At 45.1% G+C, this 22,241-nt stretch overlaps 1 protein-coding gene across 7 annotated transcripts in view; it reads left to right on the forward strand.

Annotated features, from left to right (window-relative positions):
* Positions 1-22,241, forward strand: part of IL1RAPL2 (interleukin 1 receptor accessory protein like 2) — a 407,756-nt gene that overhangs the window by 97,545 nt on the left and 287,970 nt on the right. The window contains exon 2 of one of the 7 annotated variants that reach the window (XM_009672012.2): positions 1,060-1,139. The exons of 5 other annotated variants lie outside the window; for them this stretch is intronic. In XM_009672012.2, the coding sequence (XP_009670307.2) occupies positions 1,121-1,139 (19 nt within the window). In that variant the 5' untranslated portion in view covers positions 1,060-1,120. Of the gene's footprint in view, positions 1-1,059; positions 1,140-1,374; positions 1,466-22,241 lie in introns of those variants that run through there. One more of the 7 variants, XM_009672013.2, reaches the window with a different exon arrangement.

A 22,241-nucleotide genomic window follows, 5' to 3' on the forward strand; every position in this document is an offset into this window, starting at 1 on the left:
ACAGAGCTAGAAAAACATGCCTGGGCACGCAGGAGAGTTTGGGATCTTTGTCTTGATTCTAAAAGAAAATCCAGTCTCTCAGGGCGAGAAGGTGGAGCGAGGAGTAAGAACTGGCTTTGCCTTTCCTCATGGCTGCCGAGACCTGACAGGAAGGAAGAGTTGGAGAACAGGGGTAGTACTGACTTTGGCCCACTGAAGTGCTGATCTGCAGCGGTGGTAGAAGTGGATGAAAATGAGAGACTTGCTGCTAGTGGTAAATTACTTCTTGTTTGGAGCCAACAAGGAGCTCCTGGATTGCCTACCCTCTCTGTTCAATGAGGCACTGCAAATCTCTGCCCCCTGATGTAGGGCAGGATTTTGTCCTGGGGACTTGGAAAAAAATTTAAAAATCTTCCCAAGTGACTGAAGCACTTAAGTCATAATGTGATTTCTTCGTGTGAGTTGGGCTCCTAAGAGCATAAATTGTTTATGAAACTGGGCTATAGGCTCTTGATGTATGTTTTAAAAATGGCCCTGGTACTTCAGCTGTAAGAAAACAAGGCTTTCTTCTATTTTTTTTTCTTATACTATTATGAGCAGCTGTGAAGAATGATGCAATCCGTATGCCGTATGGAGCACCTATATATAAAAATCTGACATATGGATGTTGTGAACTTCTGAGAAGATTGCACACGCTTGAAAATCACCCACGTTTTAAAAACATTCTGTTTGTGAATTATTTGTTGAGATGTTATGTAGGATTTCCAGAAGTGAAACCAGGCAAATTGTTCTGGGAATGTTTATAGCATGGAGTCAGCTTTAAATTACCCTTTTTGGTCCCCATTCAAGCACAGAGCTTTGGGAAGGGTACATTCAGAGTTTATGTTTTCAAGCTGTCTGGCTGGATGACTCTTACTGGATCCGTTAACATAGTGGATACGAGCCTTTTCTAGCTCATTTTCCTTCATTGCTGTCTTCTGTCCCTCATCTAGACAGGATTCTCCATCTCTGTGCGCCGTATGTCAGGGCAGGATGAGACACAACCTCACTGAACACCTGGTTTCTCAATTAAATCTTCAGGACTCTGCTCAGAAGTGTTGTTTGCTGCATAGAAATTCAGACAGCCTACTAACTGCTGTTGATGTGGGACTTGAAACAAGGTAGGCTATTCAAATAGAGCTAGAAGTTAGCCTAGCACGTTGTTTGCAAGAGGTTGCCTGCTTTGCTAACATTTATCTGCTATGCTGCTATATCCATGACAGTGAGGACACTTTTTTTCCCTGTCCCCACTACTCATCATGTCAAGATGTTCATCTGGAAGTTCTCCACAGCTAGCTAGTGTGGGTTGGACCAGATATTTTTACCCAGGCAGTCTTCTCTACTGGGATTTGATTCTGTCCTTTCCACTGATCTTACCTGCTGCTGATCCGGCTGATGTAGTAGTGCTGTCTGCGCTCATCTCCTGAGCAATTTGCTGCTGGAGCACGTGAGTGAGGGAATGCTGGATGGTGGGCATAAGGCATGGTGGGCATGTGAACTCTGTGTAGACAGAGACTGAACAAAATGTTAGTTGAACAAATGGCGAGTAAGGAGGAAGGTGCGCAGAAACTGTTAGTGGTACTGAGAGATTTATTGTTTTTATTCACTGTTCAAGAAGCAAACAGCAAATCCAGGTGAATATCGTGGTGGAATGTGAAAGTTTGAGTGAGTATTTGTCTGAGATTCCTCTGTTATAGTGCTGTGTGGAACCACACCTGCTGTGACTGTCCACTGGCCATGGCCTGGTCAGGGGGACCAGAGGAGTTGCTCTGGCTGCTGCTTGCAAACTGTGGTTAGGTGCATGGGTAGTGGTAGTGATGGCAGGGGTTGCCCAGCCTGTCCCTTGGGAGGGAGAGTGTGTTGAGCCAAGTGGCAGTGCGCTGCCTTGTAAATCCTCCCATGGCAGTAAGGAAGGCAGGTGGGAATGGGTCCATGGTCTCTGCTGATTTGGGGCTGCTTCTGAGTGAAAGTACAAACTCAACCTGCTTATGCAGATCATGAAATGGGAAAGACTTGCTCCTCGTATGTAGTCCCCCTTCCTAGTGTGTGGGATCACGAAATGGGAAGGGCTTGGTCCTCAAGTATGATCCTTCTCCCAGTGCCTGTACAGCTCTGTTTTTTCTCAATGCTGCTTTGGTGGGGGAAGGCACATGAGGGATGTGCTGTCCTCCTAGATGTTTGTACCTGGGCCTTAAGTTTTCATTAAAGGCTTCTCAAACCGTTGCTGTCCTCTCCCTGTCAATTTTGTTCTTGTGGAATGGCAGGAGATTGACAGTGACTTGAATTCTGCTTTCAGAAATGTGTAGTCCAGGGCTTTGGTGATGCTGAGGATAATGGCCAGCTGCACAGTCTGGTAGCTTGATTATTTAGGGGCTCTGGTTACAGATGTACGTAAACCCCTTCCTCCCCAAAGAGCTGTCAAGGTGAAGTTAATTCCGCTACCAATAAATGTGGTCTGTGAAGCAATAGCAGGAGAGCGAGCATTCAGCAGGTGTCCGCACATCACTTTAATCTGTAATCAACCTGTTATGAATTCTAGTTCATAGCTACATCTTAGATATTTGCATTTGCTGTGCTACAATAATATGGATGCTGCTTGCTTAAAATCTTTGGCAGGGAAGAAAGGTTTTTCTGGCTTTTATCTGAAATGAAAGCTGCTCCCTTGAATCATGTCAGCTGCAGAAATCCAGACCCCAGCACAAGTGTCTGTATTAAAAACTGGGCTTTGGGCTCCATTAAAATAACTGTAACTTCACAAGTCACAGAGAGAGAAAGGCAGAGCAGCAGCACAGGCACTTAAAAGATTGCATCCCTGCTTTGAAACTGAGGGGCTTTTGAAATGAAGGACTGCAACTGGGGGAAAAGAAACAATTATCTCCTCTCTTCGCCTCTTCCAACGCCCTTCCTCCAGCCCCTGTGAGCTCTTAGCTTTCAACTTCCTCTGAAATTATATGCTTTTCTTTTGGTAGTCTTTCCCTGTATTTTAATTGGGCATGGCAGGTAAGGCATAAAGTCAAAGAACTGGCGATATCCTGTAGAACTAAAACAATGGAGTCAAAGACAGCCTTTCAGTTCTGGGTGGTGATGGTAACTGCCAGGTTTTTGGAAATGTTTGCAAACTCATGATTAGATCATGGAGGGGAAAAAATGCATAAAACTTTTAAGGCCTTTGAATATGAACAGGGCTGGAGGAGTCCGAGACGAGCATGGCAGGGCTCCAGGAAATGAGATCTGCATTATCACGATTTACTGCATACAGTATAGGCAGCACCCCCGTGCTGATGGGTTAATGTGTCTTTTTCTCATTTAGGATAAAAGTACCTGTCTTCCTACTTGTTGGACAGGATGTTGCATGTGGATATCTGAGTATGTGTGTCCTTAAAATAAATAAGCAATGCATACGCAGTCCATAGTCCCTAAGACAACTACTGAAATTCCCTGTCTGTGCAGGTTTTGTAGAGGGATCATTATCATGGTGTAGAAGTGCCTTTTATTTCTGTAGCAAGCAGTAAGACTGTGACTTGTTTTATATTATTCCATTTGCCCTTGATATCTTCAGCAGGAGCAGTGTTTTGGTTTAGCAAAGTGTTTTGGTTGGATTTGTTGCTGTGTTTTGGTGTGGCAGCACCAGTACAGGAGTTACTGTGTATATGTCATTAAAGAAGGCTACATTCAAGGGGATTCTGAAATGCAAGGGATTAGAGTTTACCGTAAAATCAAGATAATCATATGCTTAACTTTTAAGCATGTGAGTAGCTCCTGTTGAACCTGGATTAGAAGCTGAAGTTGCAACTAGATGACACTGTTGAAATGAACTAAATAGCAATAATACACCCCAAAGAAGGGATTCATACTGAAAACTGTATCGACTCTTCTCGCACCTACTCCTCTTGCTCTATTTTTCCTGACTATGGAGCTGAAGCAAAAGGAAGAAGGTGCTCTAAGCTATTCAGATTTTCAGTGCAAAGGACCGACGTTTTGGTGAGATGAGCAGGAAACAATGGCCAGAGACTCGCAGAAGAGCTTGTGACTTGCGTTATTGTAGGATTCCTGCTTAGCGCTGCAGAAGATCTGCCAAGATCTGAACTATAATGAAAGGCACGTCAAAGATGGGAAGGAACAGAGAAACGGAGCTCCTGGAGCTTGCACTGTGAGCCAAGCTGGGTTAGTGTGCAGGATAGAAGGAACAAGCAGCTTAACGGTATTTTGGATCCTTGCTGTTCAGTGTAGGACTGTGCACACTGTTCAGTGTGTGCTGTTAGATAGAATTAACAGTTTCCTCAAAGGTTTTCTGGGGTGTTAATTCCAGGAACTGGTGTAATGCTTTGTAGGTGGTGATTAACTTCTCCTTAGCTCTCTGGCAGCTTGAGGAAACTACCAAAATCCTCCCCTTGCTGTCACCAAGGGGGGCGGAGGCCACAAGGTTGTGTTCCAGAACATCCACTGTTACGTTTCTGCAGCCAGTGCTGGCGGGAGCACTGGAAATTGCAGATGAGGCCCCATGGTTGCAAATGGGGCTTTTACATTAGGAACACCAAGAAGATGAGTGGGTATCTGTTGAAGTCTTGGTTTGAGGATCTTAAATAGCATCATGCAGAAACTCTGGGGCAAAGACAGGGATAGAAGCGAGTTCTCCCAGGCCACGTTCGGTTTCCTGCGTCGGTGAGAGCTTCAGCCATTCGTGAGCTCCAGTTCCCTGCTTCGGCACCACATTTTGCTACGTTTTCTTCCGCTCCCCTAGGAGTTGAAGCAGGATTAATGCAAACAACTGTTTACTATCTAGCCTCAATTTGGGAGCAGAGCAGGTGCATTCTGCAGGTGGTTGGTCTTCTGTAAGGGAAAATACATGTGATCACGTGCGCAAACATTACGTTGTAAAGGCCAGCACAGCATAGAAGAATGCAAATTAAAGCTATCCAGACAGCGTTCTGGATCTGGATTTTCTGTAAGATTGGATCCCCATCTCACTTCAAGGCACCTCCTTTCCAAAAGTATTAAACATTTCCATAAAACTTTAGGGTGTCTTCATATCCTCCACCCACCCAATCTCTAATTAAAAGAAAGAATTTTAGTTTATGATTAATGTTTGTTTTCAGGGCAAATTGGAAAACAATTGAAAAAGTAAGATTTTTATCTGTCCACTGCTTTCCTTCTGCCTTTTTAGTTTGCAAATGAATGTAAGGTCATCTTACATCATTTGTCGTCTTAGAACTTTTCCCGGTTTTAATTCAGTCAAAAGCAGTAGTCATTCCTCATATTCATCTGTAAATTGCATTGAATCTTGTTGCAGTCATATTAGGTGGTAATGATTTATATGTCTTCTAATAATTTATCTGATTACGCCAGCTATGTTCCATTTTTAAAGAGTTATTGAATTAATGCCCTCATGTAGGGAACAAAGAGAAATAATTTCCATAGTTCGTTCTTTGCTTTTCTGCTGTTTGCTACAGTGCTGCATGTTCTGTTAATTAATACAATGGTATGTTAGGATCAGGCTGACAACTTATTACAGGTATTTCAAGTTGTTAGACTTCAGGTTGCACAGAAGCTGTGTATCCAAATGTGGCTGAAATGTGGTACATGCATGTTAGTATTTAGGTGGTTATTAGATGCCTGTTACGTGCATGTCCCCAAATTTTGCAAAGCTGCGATGGAGGTACGTGGTGCTGGACACAGAATGAACCTGCAGCTGCGTGCTCTGCAGCAGAGGGTGGCCTCAGCGGGAAGGACAAATGAAGTGTGTGGGAGACAGCAGGGGCAAAATAGGTTGATTCCTGCTTTTCTTTTCCTTTTTCCCAAATTGTCTTTCTTGTAGAGTTTAGGAAGCTCCCTCACTCCCCTTTATCTGCAGAGGGCTGACTTCAGGAAGGTAGTAAAGCACAGGTTTAAGATTCGAGTTACTCCCACTGATTTCTGAGGCACTTGTTTACTCAAAGTAAATACGAAATGGGGGCTGATGAGGGGAGACAGGGATAGAAACACTCAGCAGGACTAAAGGAAAGTAATTCTTCCTATCTTGCATGTCTGAGAAATTTGAAAATTTAAGTATCTCCTCCTTTCTTGATGAACTGTCTACGCTGTCTGTTTTCTTTCCCTTTTGGAAATGTGTGCCTAACTGCTGGATAATAAGTGCCTCCCACGCCAGCTGACAGAACACAAAGAAGTAGGAAGAAGCTTCAGCTCCGGGGGAAAACTCTTCCCTTCATGAAAAAATGATGTAGTTTTTGTTTTCTTTTCCTCGACTTGCATGTTGAGAGAGAACACTGGATGGAACGAAGTCATTTCACAGGTGCAAATAACCTCCAAGTTTTTGCTCTAAAATTTATCTTTGAAAAATGGTGAGTTTCTTTCTGAATGTGTTGGCATAAATTATCAATTTTGGCTGTGGTTGAATGCTTCTTTTTTTGCCATTTAAAAGCAGTATTATGCTGCTGAGACATTGGACTTTTGGACAGGATTAAACAGGATTGCTTCTTATGGTAATTGTTGTGATTACTCCAGAAGCAAAATTTTTGCCTTTTCCAGCGTTTGCGTACAGTGTGATACTATGTGAATTTGAAAGGAGAGAGACTATAGCCCAAAGGGACAGAAAAAAGGGGTAGTAAAACAGAAAGATATTCTACCCAAGGTACGAGCACCTGGAAACATGCAGAAAATCAAATGAAAAATGACTTCCTAGCAAGAAATTAAAGCATCTCAGCAAGAGAATGAATACTCAAACAGACATATGATATCCTCTGCCTTTAAACTAGGTTTTATTTTTTCTGGAGCAGAGGAATTTTTGAAGGAGAATTTGAGCCTTGACCCTGTAAACGGCCCAGCTCTGTTCTTAAGTGTTCTCCAAAACCCATTGAAATCGGTGAGCCAGATCCACAGCCTGTGTCGTTGCACCTTCCCTCCCGTGTTTGCAAAAATACCCTCTGTCTTTCCTCATGTCAGAACTCTGGATTTTCTTTCCTTTACTCTTTCTTATTCACTTTGTTGTCATTAGATTCATGCTGACATGGAAAGTCACTGTGTTTAGGAACAGGCCTCCTTAACATCTCTTTTCTTTTCTTTTTGACATTATTTGCTTATTAAAGGCAGCTGTGGACACAGTAACATCTGTGGGCCTGCTGAACTGTAAAACCTCTTCACATCAATGATTAATTTGCACTGACGTATTTTCACTTTTTCATAATACCTTTTTGTAGTTTAACACATCTTTTGGCTCTGATCTGCTTTACAAATGACAAGTAGTGGAGGGCTGAAAACAGGGAATATCCTTCCTTTTCTCCAGGGCTGTGGTTTGTGAACATGGGCATTGTTACCAAAGCTATTTCAGTGACTGCTGAGGAGTGTTTCTATTTAAACAGTCTTTCCTTATTGGCTGATGCTCTCTTATTTAATTTTATTTTTTCTATAATGGTCATTTACACTTGTTCAACCTCTTTGTCATCAGAGCGGTCGATAGTTTGCTTGGAGGCTCAGGATTTCAACCTAATCTTTTCCCAGATTAGGTTATTAAGGAAAGCAGCAATCTTGTCTCAGATTTTCTACTGTATTAAGCCGCCATATCATCTCCATGAGTAGAAGAGCCTGTGTATATAGAGTCAGCTTTTGCATATTGAGACCATTTGGGTTTTTAGCAAAACAGCGCCCTGTGTTAGGCTGTGTCATGCTGCCGAGAGCGACCTTCGCCCCTGCTGGGGAGCTGCTCTCACCTCCTGCTCGTCCCCAGCTCCGCATCTCCTGTCCTCACAGCTCTTGGCCCCGGGAAGGTTTGGCATGTAGCCAGAAAGGGCAGGAAGTGTGGCCACTCCTGCGCTGGGAAGCGATGGCAGCAGGCTTGGCCCATGTGCTTGTGCTGGGCACCTCAGAGAGGCGCTTTGCTTTGGCTGCAGCTTCCGTCCAAGCTGTTGTCTCCTCCATGTTGCTGACCAAATCCACGTTCCCTTGGATCCACAGTGACTCCTGTATTGTTTTTGTGATGTTAGGGTGATTTTTTTTTTTTCCTGAGATGCGAAACACTTGTTTTCTGCGCACACTGGCTTTTTGCTTATGCTTGGAAACACCACGTAGAGAGAGGCATCACTGTCTGTTTCTTTTCTGTTGTTGATTAATCTGTTTTTGCACTAAGACTCTTTTATGAGAGAAGATTAATAGTATGGAGAAGATGCTTGTTTGTTTCAAATATTTTGTTTCTGTTCTCTGCTGGGAATGCTAGTATAAACACCAAGCAATCTGAATTTAAATAGCTCAAGTATTAGTCTTGCTATTCCAATTGCTTGTCATTACACTTGAGGATATGGTTACAGCTGATTATACAAAAATACCTGAGCCATACATTTTATATTCTCAATCAGCATATTATAGATGAACTGTGAAAATTGGAGATAGCTCTTTATGATAATTGGGAGATATTTTCCTTGAAGTATGAAAGACCCTTGTGAGAATTTGAATAGCTTGTCTGTAATTTTGTTATAAGCTCTACTGGTATTTATTTAACATGTAGTTTATTGCTACTGAGTATTTTTCTTATATCTCTCTGTCAAAGGCTGCGTTTTTGAAAGGTACATATTCAGAAGGTTGTTTTCAGGTCTGAGATCTCTGCCGCGGTGGCTTCTTCATTAGACCAATTCTGAAGCATCCTCCAAGAGCCTGACTCATGCACAAGGCTTTGGTGCACTTATGTGAAGAAAATGTAAATCATTATTGCCTGAATGGACCCCTTCGAATTCCCCGTGACATGCCAAGTATGATCAGCCAGGCCATGGCCTGAAATGCAGATTGGCTTCCGTTCCTCCACCCCTCAAAATGGGCCCTTTACGTCTCCCCTCCTCAGCCCCAAACTGCTAATTGCAGCAAACTGCTGGTTCTCGGTGTTCGGGGGCTTGCAGCCAGCAGCTGGTTTTCGAGTTGTTATCTATGAAGCCAGGCTATTCCCATGTCCCAGCAGTGCAAGCTGCATTGATTAATCCGTTCTTGGCTTGCAGGTATCAATACTTCGCAGGGATCCCCATTTAAAGGTGGTGCAGGGCAAGTGCAAGGCACTCTATCGTAGTAGAAAACGTATGTGGTTTTGGCAGCTAAAGTGTCTTTTAAGGAAGTGAAGGAATTTCGCACACTGGGACCGTGCAGCTCCGGGGAGCAAAGGTCTACAACGACATTATGTTTGAAAGAGAGCCTGAGAGAGGCAGGGCACTGGAGGGGGCAGCGAGGCCACCAGGAATCTCCTCTGGAAGAGATGCGAGACTTGCTGGAGGCGAGGAGAGGCAACATCTCAGCTGCCTTCTCGAGGAGCCGCGACGTGTGGCTCAGGTGTCCTTACGGGTCTGCTTTCACTGAGGCAAAACAGAAGTTGGCACTCGCAGACCTGACAGGCCTGCTGCTTTCCCAGCAGGCACTGCGTGCTGGCCCTTTGGATGGGAAACCCGGCAAAACTGCCGATTTTTCTAGTGCCGGAGTCCAGACTCAGCAGGGTATCGGGGATCTGCCAGGAATGGGAGCACTGCAGTGTGGAGCTGGTGCAAGCGCACAGAGCGGTGGGAGCACTGTGCAGCGCTGCTGTCCGAGCCTGGTGGCCGCTTGGAGACCCTGCTCCCAAGGGGACCTGGATCTGACCTCCTTTGTCTACAGAAGCTGAACTTGGCAGGAGATGCTGCTAGACGCTCGCAGTCCGTTTATGTCTTCCCTTTACGGCTCTTTCTTGCAAGTATCGCAAATAAAAGTGAAGAGGAAGCAGGCTGAGTGCCTTGCTGTGAGATTCAGGTTAAATTCAATTAAAAATAAATTAAATTTTTTAATTTGAATGAGGTAACACTAATGCACTAAGCTGGAATGCAGGAGATTTTGTTACAGAGGGTTCAGGTCCAACTTGTTTCTGGATACATAAACCAAACAAATTTGGGTTTTGTCTAAATTTTTTGTAATCTGTGCAAATTTACAACTTTTGCCTTTCTGTTAGCCTGTGTTGGCATGTGTGAACAGCGTTACTTTATCCTTACTGTGTTTGCTGATGTCATGGTTCATCAGAGCGAGTTCAGGTATGGCATTAGGGTATGCTCTTGTTTTCGCTAGCACGTTAGATTTCAGCTTCTGCCCCTCTCCCTGCCATCTGCATTTTATTAGACTTTTTACGTAGACAGAGATTGGCAGGTGGCATGTTTGGGAGAACGGCCTTATTTTTTAAAAGGAAAAATGGTGAGTGGCTGGAGTAAGGTAAGCAACTAAGAAGAAATGCCTCCATGAAGGGAATATTGTAGACAACATAGACGAGGTGTGTGGAGGTGCCCAGGAGGCCAGAGCCCAGAGCTCGTGCCTCATGTCGGCACAAGGATTCAGGCAGCAGAGTATTCCACCGAGAGGTTATGTGAAGTAGTGAACCATGATTTGATTGGCGTTTTGATCAGCACAGCATATTTGGGTTTGGCCTGTCCAGCCGTGTTGCTGGTTTGCTCTGGAGTCTACCTAGCTTACCCGTGGAGTAGAGGTCGGGAGATTTGGGTCGGTTTACCAGAATGGAAATTGCCTGGGTCAGGAGTGGGCTGCAATCCCTTCAGAAACCTCATCTTTAATATATTTCCTACAAACACAGCTTAAAGACAAACTCATGTTTTCAAAATGCTCTTCAGTTTTCCCCCTGCTATTTCTTACATAGGCATTAATCATCCATCTCTCCTTTTACAAGTACAGAGCATGGACTATTGCAGTGAAGAATGGACTTCTCAGGCCTGAAGAAAAAATAAGAGATTCTACAGTGAGATTTCTGTTGCTTGGGGGAGTGGTGATGGTGTCGAGAAAACGTGTATTGACCTGTGTGACCCAGGTGTGGTGGCTGACACACCAGAAGGCTGTGCTGCCATTCAGAGGGACCTGGACAGGCTGGAGAGGTGGGCGGAGAGGAACCTCCTGAAGTTGAACAAAGGCAAGTGCAAGGTCCTGCGCCTCGGGAGGAATAATCCCATGCACCAGTACAGGCTGGGGGTTGACCTGCTGGAAAGCAGCTCTGCAGCGAAAGACCTGGGAGTGCTGGTGGACAAGTTAACCATGAGGCAGCAGTGTGCCCTTGTGGCCAAGAAGGCCAATGGTCTCCTGGGGTGCATTAGGCAGAGCGTTGCCAGCAGGTCGAGGGAGGTGATCCTGCCCCTCTCCTCAGCCCTGGGGAGGCCTCACCTGGAGTACTGTGTCCAGTTCTGGGCTCCCCAGTACAAGAGAGACATGGCACTCCTGGAGAGAGTGCAGGGGAGGGCTACAAAGATGATGAGGGGACTGGAGCGTTTCTCCTGTGAAGAAAGGCTGCGAGAGCTGGGCCTGTTTAGCTTGGAGAAGAGAAGACTGAGAGGGGATCTCATCAACGTGTACAAGTATCTGAAGGGGGAGTGTCAAGAGGATGAGGCCAGTCTCTTCTCCGTGGTGCCCAGCAACAGGACAAGAGGCAACGGGCAGAAACTGAGATACAGGAAGTTCCATCTGAACCTGAGGAAAAACTTCTTCACTGTGAGGGTGACAGAGCCCTGGAAGAGGTTGCCCAGAGAGGTAGTGGAGTCTCCTTCGCTGGAGATATTCGAAACCTGCCTGGAGGTGATCCTGGGCAATATGCTCGAGGACCCTGCTTGAGCAGGGAGGTTGGACTAGATGATCTCCAGAGGTCCCTTCCAAGCTCAACCATCCTGTAATTCTGTGTGGTGTGTGTCAGGATTACAGCACACTTGGCTCTTGATAGTTTATTTGTGGGATATGTTATGTCCTTGTGCAAAAGTAAAGTGCCAGCTTTTTGGCTGTTTAAACATAGCCTGGCTTGGTAATCATTAGATGATCAACTGTCTGCTGGCACAGGTGTTGCAGGACACATGACACTGGAAATTTGGAGTTCCCAGTTCTCACCCAGTCAAGTTTGGTGATGAAGACAGCGGAGTTTATTCCAGTGAGGCTATAGCTCTGATTAGGTGCAACGTATGGTTATGAAAAGGCAGGTGTTCCTGCAGTGTTGGCTTGGGGGAGAGTGACTGAGTTGTCTGAATTGTCATTCCCTTCCTTCTGGAACAGAGGGTCTGTGTGGGCGTCAGGTCGGAGAGCCAAGCAAGGCCAGAGCGGTGTCCCAGGTGGTGCAGCAGGGAAGAGGCACAGTGCGGTCCCTGGCTCTGATCTGTGCTGTTCACTCCTAACGTGTTTCCCCAGGCCCCTTCTTTTACCAAGATTTTTTCTTTCTGACAGTGAGCCTGGCTCGTCACAGGGCCCCTCAGATCATGCGGCGAGGCAGTGACCTACAGCAGCGAGCTGAGACTGAGCTTTGGCTTTCTGTGCAGTCCTGGGCTCAGGCATGAGGACTTGAAAAGCAGTTCCTGGCGGCGACGAACTTTCTGGCTCATTAGTCTGTAATGGCACGGTGTGAAATCCTGTGGAGACTGGAGCAGGATTCAGTGTTAATACTCCATATAGTGCCACAAGTCATCTCCATGTTCCATCAAGCAAGAGCTTTTCTTTTCTTAATCTTTGAATTTTAATCTGTGCTGGTCAGCTCTCACTGCAGAGAGGTCGCATGTAGCCTACAGTCGTCCTCGGCGGTGGAGAGCCACCGGCCTTGCGTTGAGCAGGAGGCCGGTGCTGCCAGTGCAGGGCAGCGGCTGCGGGCTCGCGTGCAGCCTGCTGCTGCCTTTTGGGGGCCGCTTCACTGGGCAGCCCGCCTGTGCCAGCCCGTCCCTGTCCTGCCTGTGCGCTGCTGGCCGCTGCTCCGCTTGAAACCAGGCTTTTGGCAATGAAACGACCCAGAAAACAGACCCTGCTGATTTGAAGATGCATTGCGGAGTAATTTCCTCTGTAGTCTTGCACTTTGCTGCAGGAGAGCAACGGGCTGGCTCCTGCCAGTCTCCGTGCTTGTATGTGGTGCCCATCGTTCAACACAAATGACTTTAAATTGGAGTTTCAAGGTAGCAGGTTTGTATCAGTAGGAAGGAGTCTAGAGGTGGATGTTGCATGCCTAAATGTGCAGAAATCTTTGGCTGCAGTACAGTAAAGCAAAGCAGTGAAGCTGTGGGCTAGGACATTTACAAATTTAACAAGAAAACAGCAGGCTGGCAGCCTGCAATAACAAAGAATTTTAAAAATTGAAATGCCACCATGTTTAACAGAGCCAACAAAAGTAATGCTAAAAATGTAGTAACTTGTGATGAGACAAATCCCTTGGTCCTGCTATTCAGTAAAGAATACAGTAAATCTCAATTGGCTTGGGCAACCTGTGTTATTTTCAATGGGTTAAAATCTTTAGAGCTCCATAGGCAAGTAATCTGAAGATTATATACAGTAAATATTTGCAGGATAAACAGTAATTAAGTGGATTATGAACAAATCCTCTAGGTGATCATGGCCACGCTCCCTTTGAGTTCAGCTTAACCTAGGTTTGACATTGGGACCCCAGTTTCAAACAGCACCTCGCTGTTAGGGCATAAATCTATATGCAATTTATTTTCTTTATGTTAGTCTGCGGCCTGAATGCATTCACACTTTGATTCAACAGGTACCTGAGTGCAGTAGTAACAGTTTATTTTTCAGTTTTAACACAATTTAATTGACACGATATCAAAGACCTTATTTTTCTATTGAATTTTGGATGTTTAAATTGAGAAGATAAACCTCTTTCAAAACTACCCTAAAATTTAATGCTTTACTTAGCTTGTTTGTAAACAGCTTGTTTGTAAAAAAATATACCTGATGTTACCAAATGATTAGTCAGCTACCACGATGAAAACAAAAACAGCGAACAATCCTCCGTAACTGTTCTGAATTTTGAGCCCACAATTTTTTTCCAGACCTTTCTTGACTATATGCAAGCTTTAAAGCAAGGAAATACCAAAAAACAAAAGTAAGCATACAACAGTTATTTTGGCAGTTCTTTTTAAAAAGAAAGAGAAGTCTGATATAATTCAAGCGGATTCAGACACGCTATGGCAAATTCATTCAACAGATGTAGCTAGCATTGAATGCAGTGAAGCAGTGTCTGCTCATGCCAGGAGTGAACTTGGCCAGATGATTACGCTCCAGTTTAATAGGAAGTAACGGATATTGATTCATACTATCGCAGGTGTTGCTGCAGCCTCCAGACAGTAGCCAGAGGAGCTAGAGATGAAATAGGGTATGTATTCAGTGGTACTGCCTATCTGCCTGCCTGCTGTATTGACCAAGGACTGCCAGCAAACCTGGTGCTGCTCAACCCCAGGGTTCAGACGCGGGAGGGCAGGGCTCCGAGCAGGTTTGGGGCTGTTTGCCTGGGGCCGGGTTTCCCGGTTGCTAGCGCTGCGGAAGGAGCCGCGAGCCGGGCCCCCTTGGCTGCGAGGCCTGGCGAGGAGGAGGGCAGGTCGGTAAAGGCTGGGGCTGCCCTGGGGGGGCACATGGGGGCCGATTAAAGTTTGAGCTGTCTGTATAATTTGGAAGGAATAGCTTACTGAAAGGGTGGAGCGCTTGTACTGGGGAATTGTTCAGCATCCGGACGGCTGGGTTTCTAAGGGGCTTCTGCGTTAGTAAAGAGGGTACCGAGCAAGTCTGCCGCCGGGGGAAGTGCTGAGTGTGTAATATTTATGTACTGTTGTTAGCTAAGCTGTAATCATAACTATAGAGAGTTTAAAAATAGTGTGGTCTGCTGGGAGAAAACATGAGGTAATAGTATGAATTAGTATATTGTATTTAGAACACAATGTGCTTTTCTTTTAGGCAGGGGAGTTTTAATTACAATATATTACACACGTGGCATGGATCTAAGAGAAACGCGTGTAGCTGTGGGGACAGAGGTGCAGAGCGCAGGCGGCGTGGAAACGCTCGGGAAGGGGCTGAAGGTGAGAGGCGGCTGGAGCCGCAGGAGCAGCTGCGGGTCCGCAGAAGGCAGACGTCGCTTCCGCCATAATCCAACGAGCCTAAATTTAAACTCTCATGCGACCCAATGTCAAGTCAAAAATGTGTTATTGAAAGTGTATAATCAGCTCCAAGTGGCTGCCTTGTAAATCTCAAGAGTGGAAGCTGGCCTGAGGCTAGCAGCCATCTCTGCTGCATCTTTGCTTGAATGAACTTTAATTTGACTCTTTATCAAGGAAAGCACTGGGAGAAGAAGGGGGGGGGGGAAAGTAACTCCAGAGCCGGTTGCTCAAAATAGGCTTGGTTTAGATAAAGCTGCTTTTGCTGGAGACTTTGCAAAGACTTTCCTGTGCCTTAGAAGAAAAGCAGAAGTCCCATTACAAAGTGTATGGATAAAGGTGAGGTGAAGGGGCAGGGGAAGCTCACACAAACGCTGTGGATCTGAATTTCAAAGCTCCTTTTGACTTCACTAGGTTGAAAGTGTGCACAGTACTTAAGAAAATGAAATGATTTCAAATTGGAGAAATGATTTCAATTTGGACACTTAAAATCTAGGGCCATTTTGAAAAGCTGGCACTAGTTGGGAATGCACAGCTTTGTTCGCTTAAGTTGCTGACAACAAGGAAATGAGCATCTCTGTAGGCATCCAAGATGACACTAATCCTTGTGCTGTTTATGCGCAGAAGTGTTTGGTGAGGGAATCTGATTTAAACACTGTCTGAAATCTTGAGCAACTCATGGCTAGGGAATTTTTATGTGTCATAATGATGTGAATTCTACATTATGAAAAGAGATTATTGATGTTATGGAACTCAGCAAACCTCATCATGTCGTCCTTGATTATATGTGGTCTTATTGTAATTTGCCATGCCGGAGACCAGAGAATATTCGAGCCAGCAGTTTTTCACAAGTCACAAAAAGCATAAAGTAAATAAAATAACAGTGACAAATGGAAGCATAATGTCAAGCTAGAACAATATATTTTGGAGCAATCTGTAACTATATTTTTGGCAGATGCTTTGTTCTGAGGATGCTGTGCCATAGGATAATTACAAGGAACCAGTTTTTAGAGTCTATGGAGCAACCAGGCTCTGAAAGTCAAATCGCTCTTAAATGATTCAAATCACTTTTCAAAACCTTGGTCTAGAAAGTTAGTTTTTCACCATTTTCATGGGTGAAATGCTTGATATTTAGCAAGCTATATATTCTTATGCGTGTTCATACATTGATTTCAAACATAAACATTTATATGAAGCAACAATAAAAATAGGTAGTCTTCACTCATTGGTAGGCTGTTTGAGTAGTCCATTTTATTTTTCCTGAAGGAATGTCAGAATCTTCTGAAAAGAAAATGGATTTAAAAGTAATGCTTAATATTGAGTATTCTAAATATGTAGGTCTGCTAGAAAAACTGTTCTTTTCCCTTTCTTACTGGAGAAACAAGGGTAATAGAATCTCACTGTGTGCATACATGCGATGTGCGTGGCCTGAAAATCAGTCATGGAAATCCAGTTAGAAATTCAATTAGCTGAGTCCATTCAGCTTATTAAAGGTAAGGTAGCTTGTAGTATTTGCCCAAATAGTTACTGAGATCTGATGTCTTAGTTTTTTTTTTTTTCTTACATAGCATATCATCTTTTTTTTTCCTCAAAGTCATCACAGTGCTTGAAAAGATAGCATGTACTGAGACTTTTTGAAAACTAGAAGTATAAAATCTGCTTGCCTTGTATAACAGTCTAGATGTTTCAACTGAATCATGTTGTGACCAATCTTGGAGGGCCTGGAGTAGAGAACTTACTTCGTGTGCCACAGTTGCAAGCTTATACATGGCTACATTGAGTTGTCGTAGTCTTCCTCATTGCTTTGCTCACTGTAAGTTCAAGCATGGGCACATTCATGTTTTTGGACTCTTTAATAGTAAAATAAAACTAGCATAAAAACAGCCATGAAGTGTGGAACCCCGAAATATTGAGAAGAAGGAAACATGAGTTATTTTTTGAAGCATCTGCTACCACCTCTCTTATAAGGGAAAAATAGTTGGGAACCTCTGCGGTACTCCAGTAGATGTTGAAGCCTGTCATAAGACTCTGTTCAAAAAGAAATCTAAACTAATGTAAACCATTTGATGCGGTGTTTACCAGTAAACTTAAAAATAACTTTAGATGTCTTCTGATCTGAGGCCTGCCTTTTCCTGCAAACATGGCTATTTACGTAATTGTCTTATCTTGAAGCTAGGTGAATGGTTACAAAAAGCTTTTTTTCCCCTTTGACATCCATATTGAAGGAGAAAATTATATTAAATCCCCTTTAGCTTAGAGCTAATTAGAGTTAATAATGAAGTCTTTGTTCTTCTATGCTGGTTCTTGTATGACTGCTAATTACATAAGCGTAGAGGCATCTGTCTGGGTGATTGTCAGGCTGAGCATAAAGCTGAGCCCTGTTGAAGCCATGGATGAAGTCCTGTCTGTGTGGCTCCAGCGCCAGATGCAAACCCGCTTCCCGGCTTTTGTCTTATGAATGGGCTGGACGCAGGGCCCATGGAGGAACACCAGCACACTCAGCATGTCTGAGATCATAACCTGCCTCTGCAGGTTGCAGTCGGAGCCGTCTTTATTTTCACATAAGTGTTAAGCTTGGGGAAGAACCTTAGAGATACCAGGAAAAGAGGTTAAAAAGGTCTCACGATATATTGTCTTATGCTTCTGTTCTCTTCATTCATTTAGTTGCAGTGGACCTGCCTTGGAGATAAATGAGCCCCTCAGCTCCTTGTGGGCTTGCGTAAAGAAAAGAGATGGGTGTAGTGGGTGAACATGTGACATGTGTAGATCACACATATGTGACCGTAACAGACTACATGGCTTTGATCCCTCGAGTGCGAGTTCCGCGTTTATGAAGGAAGGTAATGGATCCGAGAGGCCTGCGCCTAGATGCTTCTTTTACTCAGTCAGTGGGATTGAAATGGGAAATGAAACTGCTGCTTTTTGTGAGTTCTTTTAAAGCTGTAAGCTTTGAAGGTCAGCCCCACTGGAGTGACGTTTTAGCCGAGGGGAGCAGAGAAGAGATCATTTCTCGTGTGAAGCAGAAATAGTCATGACCTTAATGGAGTCGTAAAAGCAGAACCAGTCACTGTGGAAGTGAGTTGTCAAATGCAAGGAAGGGTTTTATATTAAATTAGGAACAAAACAGGCAATCAAGAGAAAAATTTTTGAATGCTCCTTGCTCCTTTTTTTTTTTTTTTAAAGGAAAGGCACAGTATTGACATTGCCTTATTTTTTCAAAAATAGTTCCTATTTGGTAATCATCATTAAAATAGACTTTAACTTCAGTTGCTCTGGTAAAGGAACAGAATTATCCCTTATCACTTGAGGACCTTAACATGCAGTGCTAGATTTTTTTCTGTTCTTTTCTGATTATTTTCTCCACAGAGGTGATTCAGTCATTTGTAAAGGAACCGTCAGAAATCTGTAAATTTTGGAGGAGGGCGGTTTACCAGAGTTTGTTCAAGGCAAGCTTTTGGAACATTTGAAAAATGATCAGAATTTTGTACCTGAAATCTTTCTCTCCAGTAAAGCTCCTACATAATTTGTTGATAGCCCTCAAAACCCAAGAATGTATCCTACATTCTCTTCTGATATGGCTACTCTAAATGTGCTGAAACGTCTGTGGGGAAAGGTGTTGGGGTAATTACCGTTAAAACAAAAGAGCAATGCTCCAAAAGCCAGAATCTCCAAATTGAGATGAGATGTCTATTTTAAAGACATGTTTAAGATCAAACATAAATTAGCAGATGAGATGCAGGAACTGTAGAGTGCGGCTCATGTTGATGCTTTTGGAAATGTGAATAATGTGCAGAAGGGAAATTGTGTATGTTTGAAACTTGATTACCCATGTTTAGAAACATCTTGGTCACTTGGGCACAGATAGAATCCCCCTTAATCCCTGCTGCCTTACTGTAGTAAAATTTGTTTAGTTTATCTTGCTTTCAATTTACTTTTCATTAGCAGTTGAAAAGATTTGTCAACTCCCACCATATTTCATTTTTTCTTCTGATTAAAATATAAGCCCTCTAGACACATGGATTAGCACTTCTAAAATACAAAAGATGATTTTTCAGGTTTCAAAAACCTAAATTATGAGTGCTGTTTGTATTTTGATTCTTTTCTGCCCATCTCCAGATATTGCAGTTACATTGCAGTTACAGAGACATGGTGGGACAGTTCACATGACTGGAATGCTGTCATGGATGGCTATGTGCTTTTTAGGAAAGACAGTCCAGGAAGGCGAGGTGGTGGAGTTGCTCTTTATGTGAGGGAGCAGCTAGAACGTATGGAGCTCTGCCTCAGGGTGGATGAAGAGCAAGTTGAGAGCCTATGGATAAGGATTAAAGGGCAGGCTAACATGGGTGACACTGTTGTGGGGGTTTACTATAGGCCACCTGACCAGGAGGAAGTAGTCGATGAGGCCTTCTACCGACAGCTGGAAGTAGCCTCACGATCACAGGCCCTGGTTCTCATGGGAGACTTCCAACCACCCTGGCATCTGTTGGGAAGACAGCACAGCTAGGCAGAAACAGTCAGAGAGGTTCCTGCAGAGGATTGATGATAATTTCTTGACCCAGGTGGTGGAGACGCCAACGAGGAGAGGTGCAATGCTAGACCTTGTACTAATGAACAAAGAAGGTCTAGTTGGAGAGGTGAAGGTTGGGGGCAGCCTTGGCTGCAGTGACCATGAGATGGTGGAGTTCAGGATCCTACGAGGAGGGAGCAGGACAACGAGTAGGCTCGCAACCCTGGACTTCAGGAGCACTAACTTTGGCCTCTTCAGGGACCTACTTGGAGGAATCTCCTGGGGTAGGGCCCTAGAAGGAAGAGGGGTCCAAGAAAGCTGGTTAATATTCAAGCATCACCTCCTCCAGGCTCAAGATCAGTGCATCCCTCCAGGCTCAAGATGGGTGCATCCCTCTGAGGAAGAAGTCCAGCAAAGTGGACAGGAGACCTGCATGGCTGAGCAAGGAACTCCTGGCAAAACTCCAACAGAAGAAGGAAGTCTACAGAATGTGGAAAAGGGGACAGGCCACTTGGGAGGAATACAGGGACGTTGTCAGAGTGTGCAGGGATGTGACAAGGAAGGCTAAGGCCCAGTTGGAATTAAATCTGGCAAGAGATGTCAAGGACAACAAGAAGGGCTTCTTCAAATACATCAGTAGCAAAAGGAAGACTAGGGAAAACGTGGGTCCGCTGCTGTATGGGGTGGGTGCCCTGGTAACAAAGGATATAGAGAAGGCAGAGTTACGGAATGCCTTCTTTGCTTCAGCCTTTACTGCTAAGGCCAGTCCTCAGGAATTCCAGACCCTGGGGACATTAGAGGAAGGCTGGAGAAATGAAGACTCTCCCTTGGTTGAGGAGGATCAGGTTAGAGATCTTTTGTGCAAACTTGACATCCACAAATCCATGGGCCCTGATGGGATGCATCCGCGAGTGCTGAGGGAGCTGGCGGATGTTATCGCTAGGCCACTCTCCATCCTCTTGGAAAGGTCCTGGAGAACAGGAGAGGTGCCTGAGGACTGGAAGAAAGCCAATGTCACTCCAGTCTTCAAAAAGGGCAGGAAGGAGGAGCCAGGAAACGACAGGCCTGTCAGCCTCACCTCCATCCAGGGAAAGGTGATGGAACAGCTCCTCCTGGAGGTCATCACTAAGCATGTGGAGGACAAGAAGGTGATCAGGAGGAGTCAGCATGGATTCACCAAAGGGAAATCATGCTGGACCAACCTGATAGCCTTTTCTGATGGAATGACTGGCTGGGTAGATGAGGGCAGAGCAGTGGATGTTGTCTCCCTGGACTTCAGCAAGGCTTTGGACACTGTCTCCCATCACATCCTCCTAGGTAAGCTCAGGAAGTGTGGGCTAGATGAGTGGACAGTGAGGTGGACTGAGAACTGGCTGGATGGCCGAGCTCAGAGGGTTGTGGTGAATGGCGCAGAGTCAAGTTGGAGGCCTGTGACTAGTGGTGTCCCCCAGGGGTCAGTCCTGGGTCCACTCTTGTTCAATGTATTCATCAATGACCTGGAGGAAGGGACAGAGTGCACCCTCAGCAAGTTTGCTGATGATACTAAACTGGGGGGAGAGGCTAACACACCAGAAGGCTGTGCTGCCATTCAGAGGGACCTGGACAGGCTGGAGGGGTGGGCGGAGAGGAACCTCCTGAGGTTGAACAAAGGCAAGTGCAAGGTCCTGCGCCTCGGGAGGAATAATCCCATGCACCAGTACAGGCTGGGGGTTGATCTTCTGGAAAGTAGCTCTGCAGAGAAGGACCTGGGAGTGTTGGTGGACAACAAGTTAACCATGAGGCAGCAGTGTGCCCTTGTGGCCAAGAAGGCCAATGGTCTCCTGGGGTGCATTAGGCAGAGCGTTGCCAGCAGGTCGAGGGAGGTGATCCTGCCCCTCTCCTCAGCCTTGATGATGCCATCTAGTTCTGGGCTCCCCAGTACAAGAGAGAGATGGCGCTCCTGGAGAGAGTCCAGCGGAGGGCTACAAAGATGATGAGGGGACTGGAGCGTTTCTCCTGTGAAGAAAGGCTGCGAGAGCTGGGCCTGTTTAGCTTGGAGAAGAGAAGACTGAGAGGGGATCTCATCAACGTGTACAAGTATCTGAAGGGGGAGTGTCAAGAGGATGAGGCCAGTCTCTTCTCCGTGGTGCCCAGCAACAGGACAAGAGGCAACGGGCAGAAACTGAGATACAGGAAGTTCCATCTGAACCTGAGGAAAAACTTCGCTGTGAGGGTGACTGAGCCCTGGAAGAGGTTGCCCAGAGAGGTAGTGGAGTCTCCTTCGCTGGACATATTCGAAACCTGCCTGGAGGTGATCCTGGGCAATATGCTCGAGGACCCTGCTTGAGCAGGGAGGTTGGACTAGATGATCTCCAGAGGTCCCCTCCAACCTAAAGGATTCTGTAATTCTGTGATTCTGTGATATTAACAGCTAAGGCAGGTGCAAATACGATTTCATCCAGGAAGTAGGAATATCCTTGGACAGTGGCTGGTTGTGGGAAGGGGGAAGACTGGATGTGAGAGGGAACTGAAGGGGTTCCTGAGGGGTTTTTTGTGGTGTGGGCTGCCCTCAGGGCTGACCGACAAAGCCCAGGGTTTGAGGCTGGCAGTGTCTTCCCCTCTCAACGGGCTCTAGCAAAGATGCTTCACCACCGCCTCCTCTGTTGGGAGGGAAGGGGTTGTATTTGCTGTTTCTAGGGCATAGTTGGTTGTAGAATGTGCCGCAGAAAGTCACCCAAATCTTGGAAAGTACTTGCTTGTGATTTCTTCATTGTCTAAGGAAAAGCACCAATGTGTCCCTTCTGATGATCAGGGTATTTGAGTATGAAGAATGAACTTTAAATAGGATACTAACA

This window comes from Struthio camelus, chromosome 11 (genome assembly GCF_040807025.1).
Source record: "Struthio camelus isolate bStrCam1 chromosome 11, bStrCam1.hap1, whole genome shotgun sequence".
In the NCBI taxonomy this organism is placed as follows: domain Eukaryota; kingdom Metazoa; phylum Chordata; class Aves; order Struthioniformes; family Struthionidae; genus Struthio; species Struthio camelus.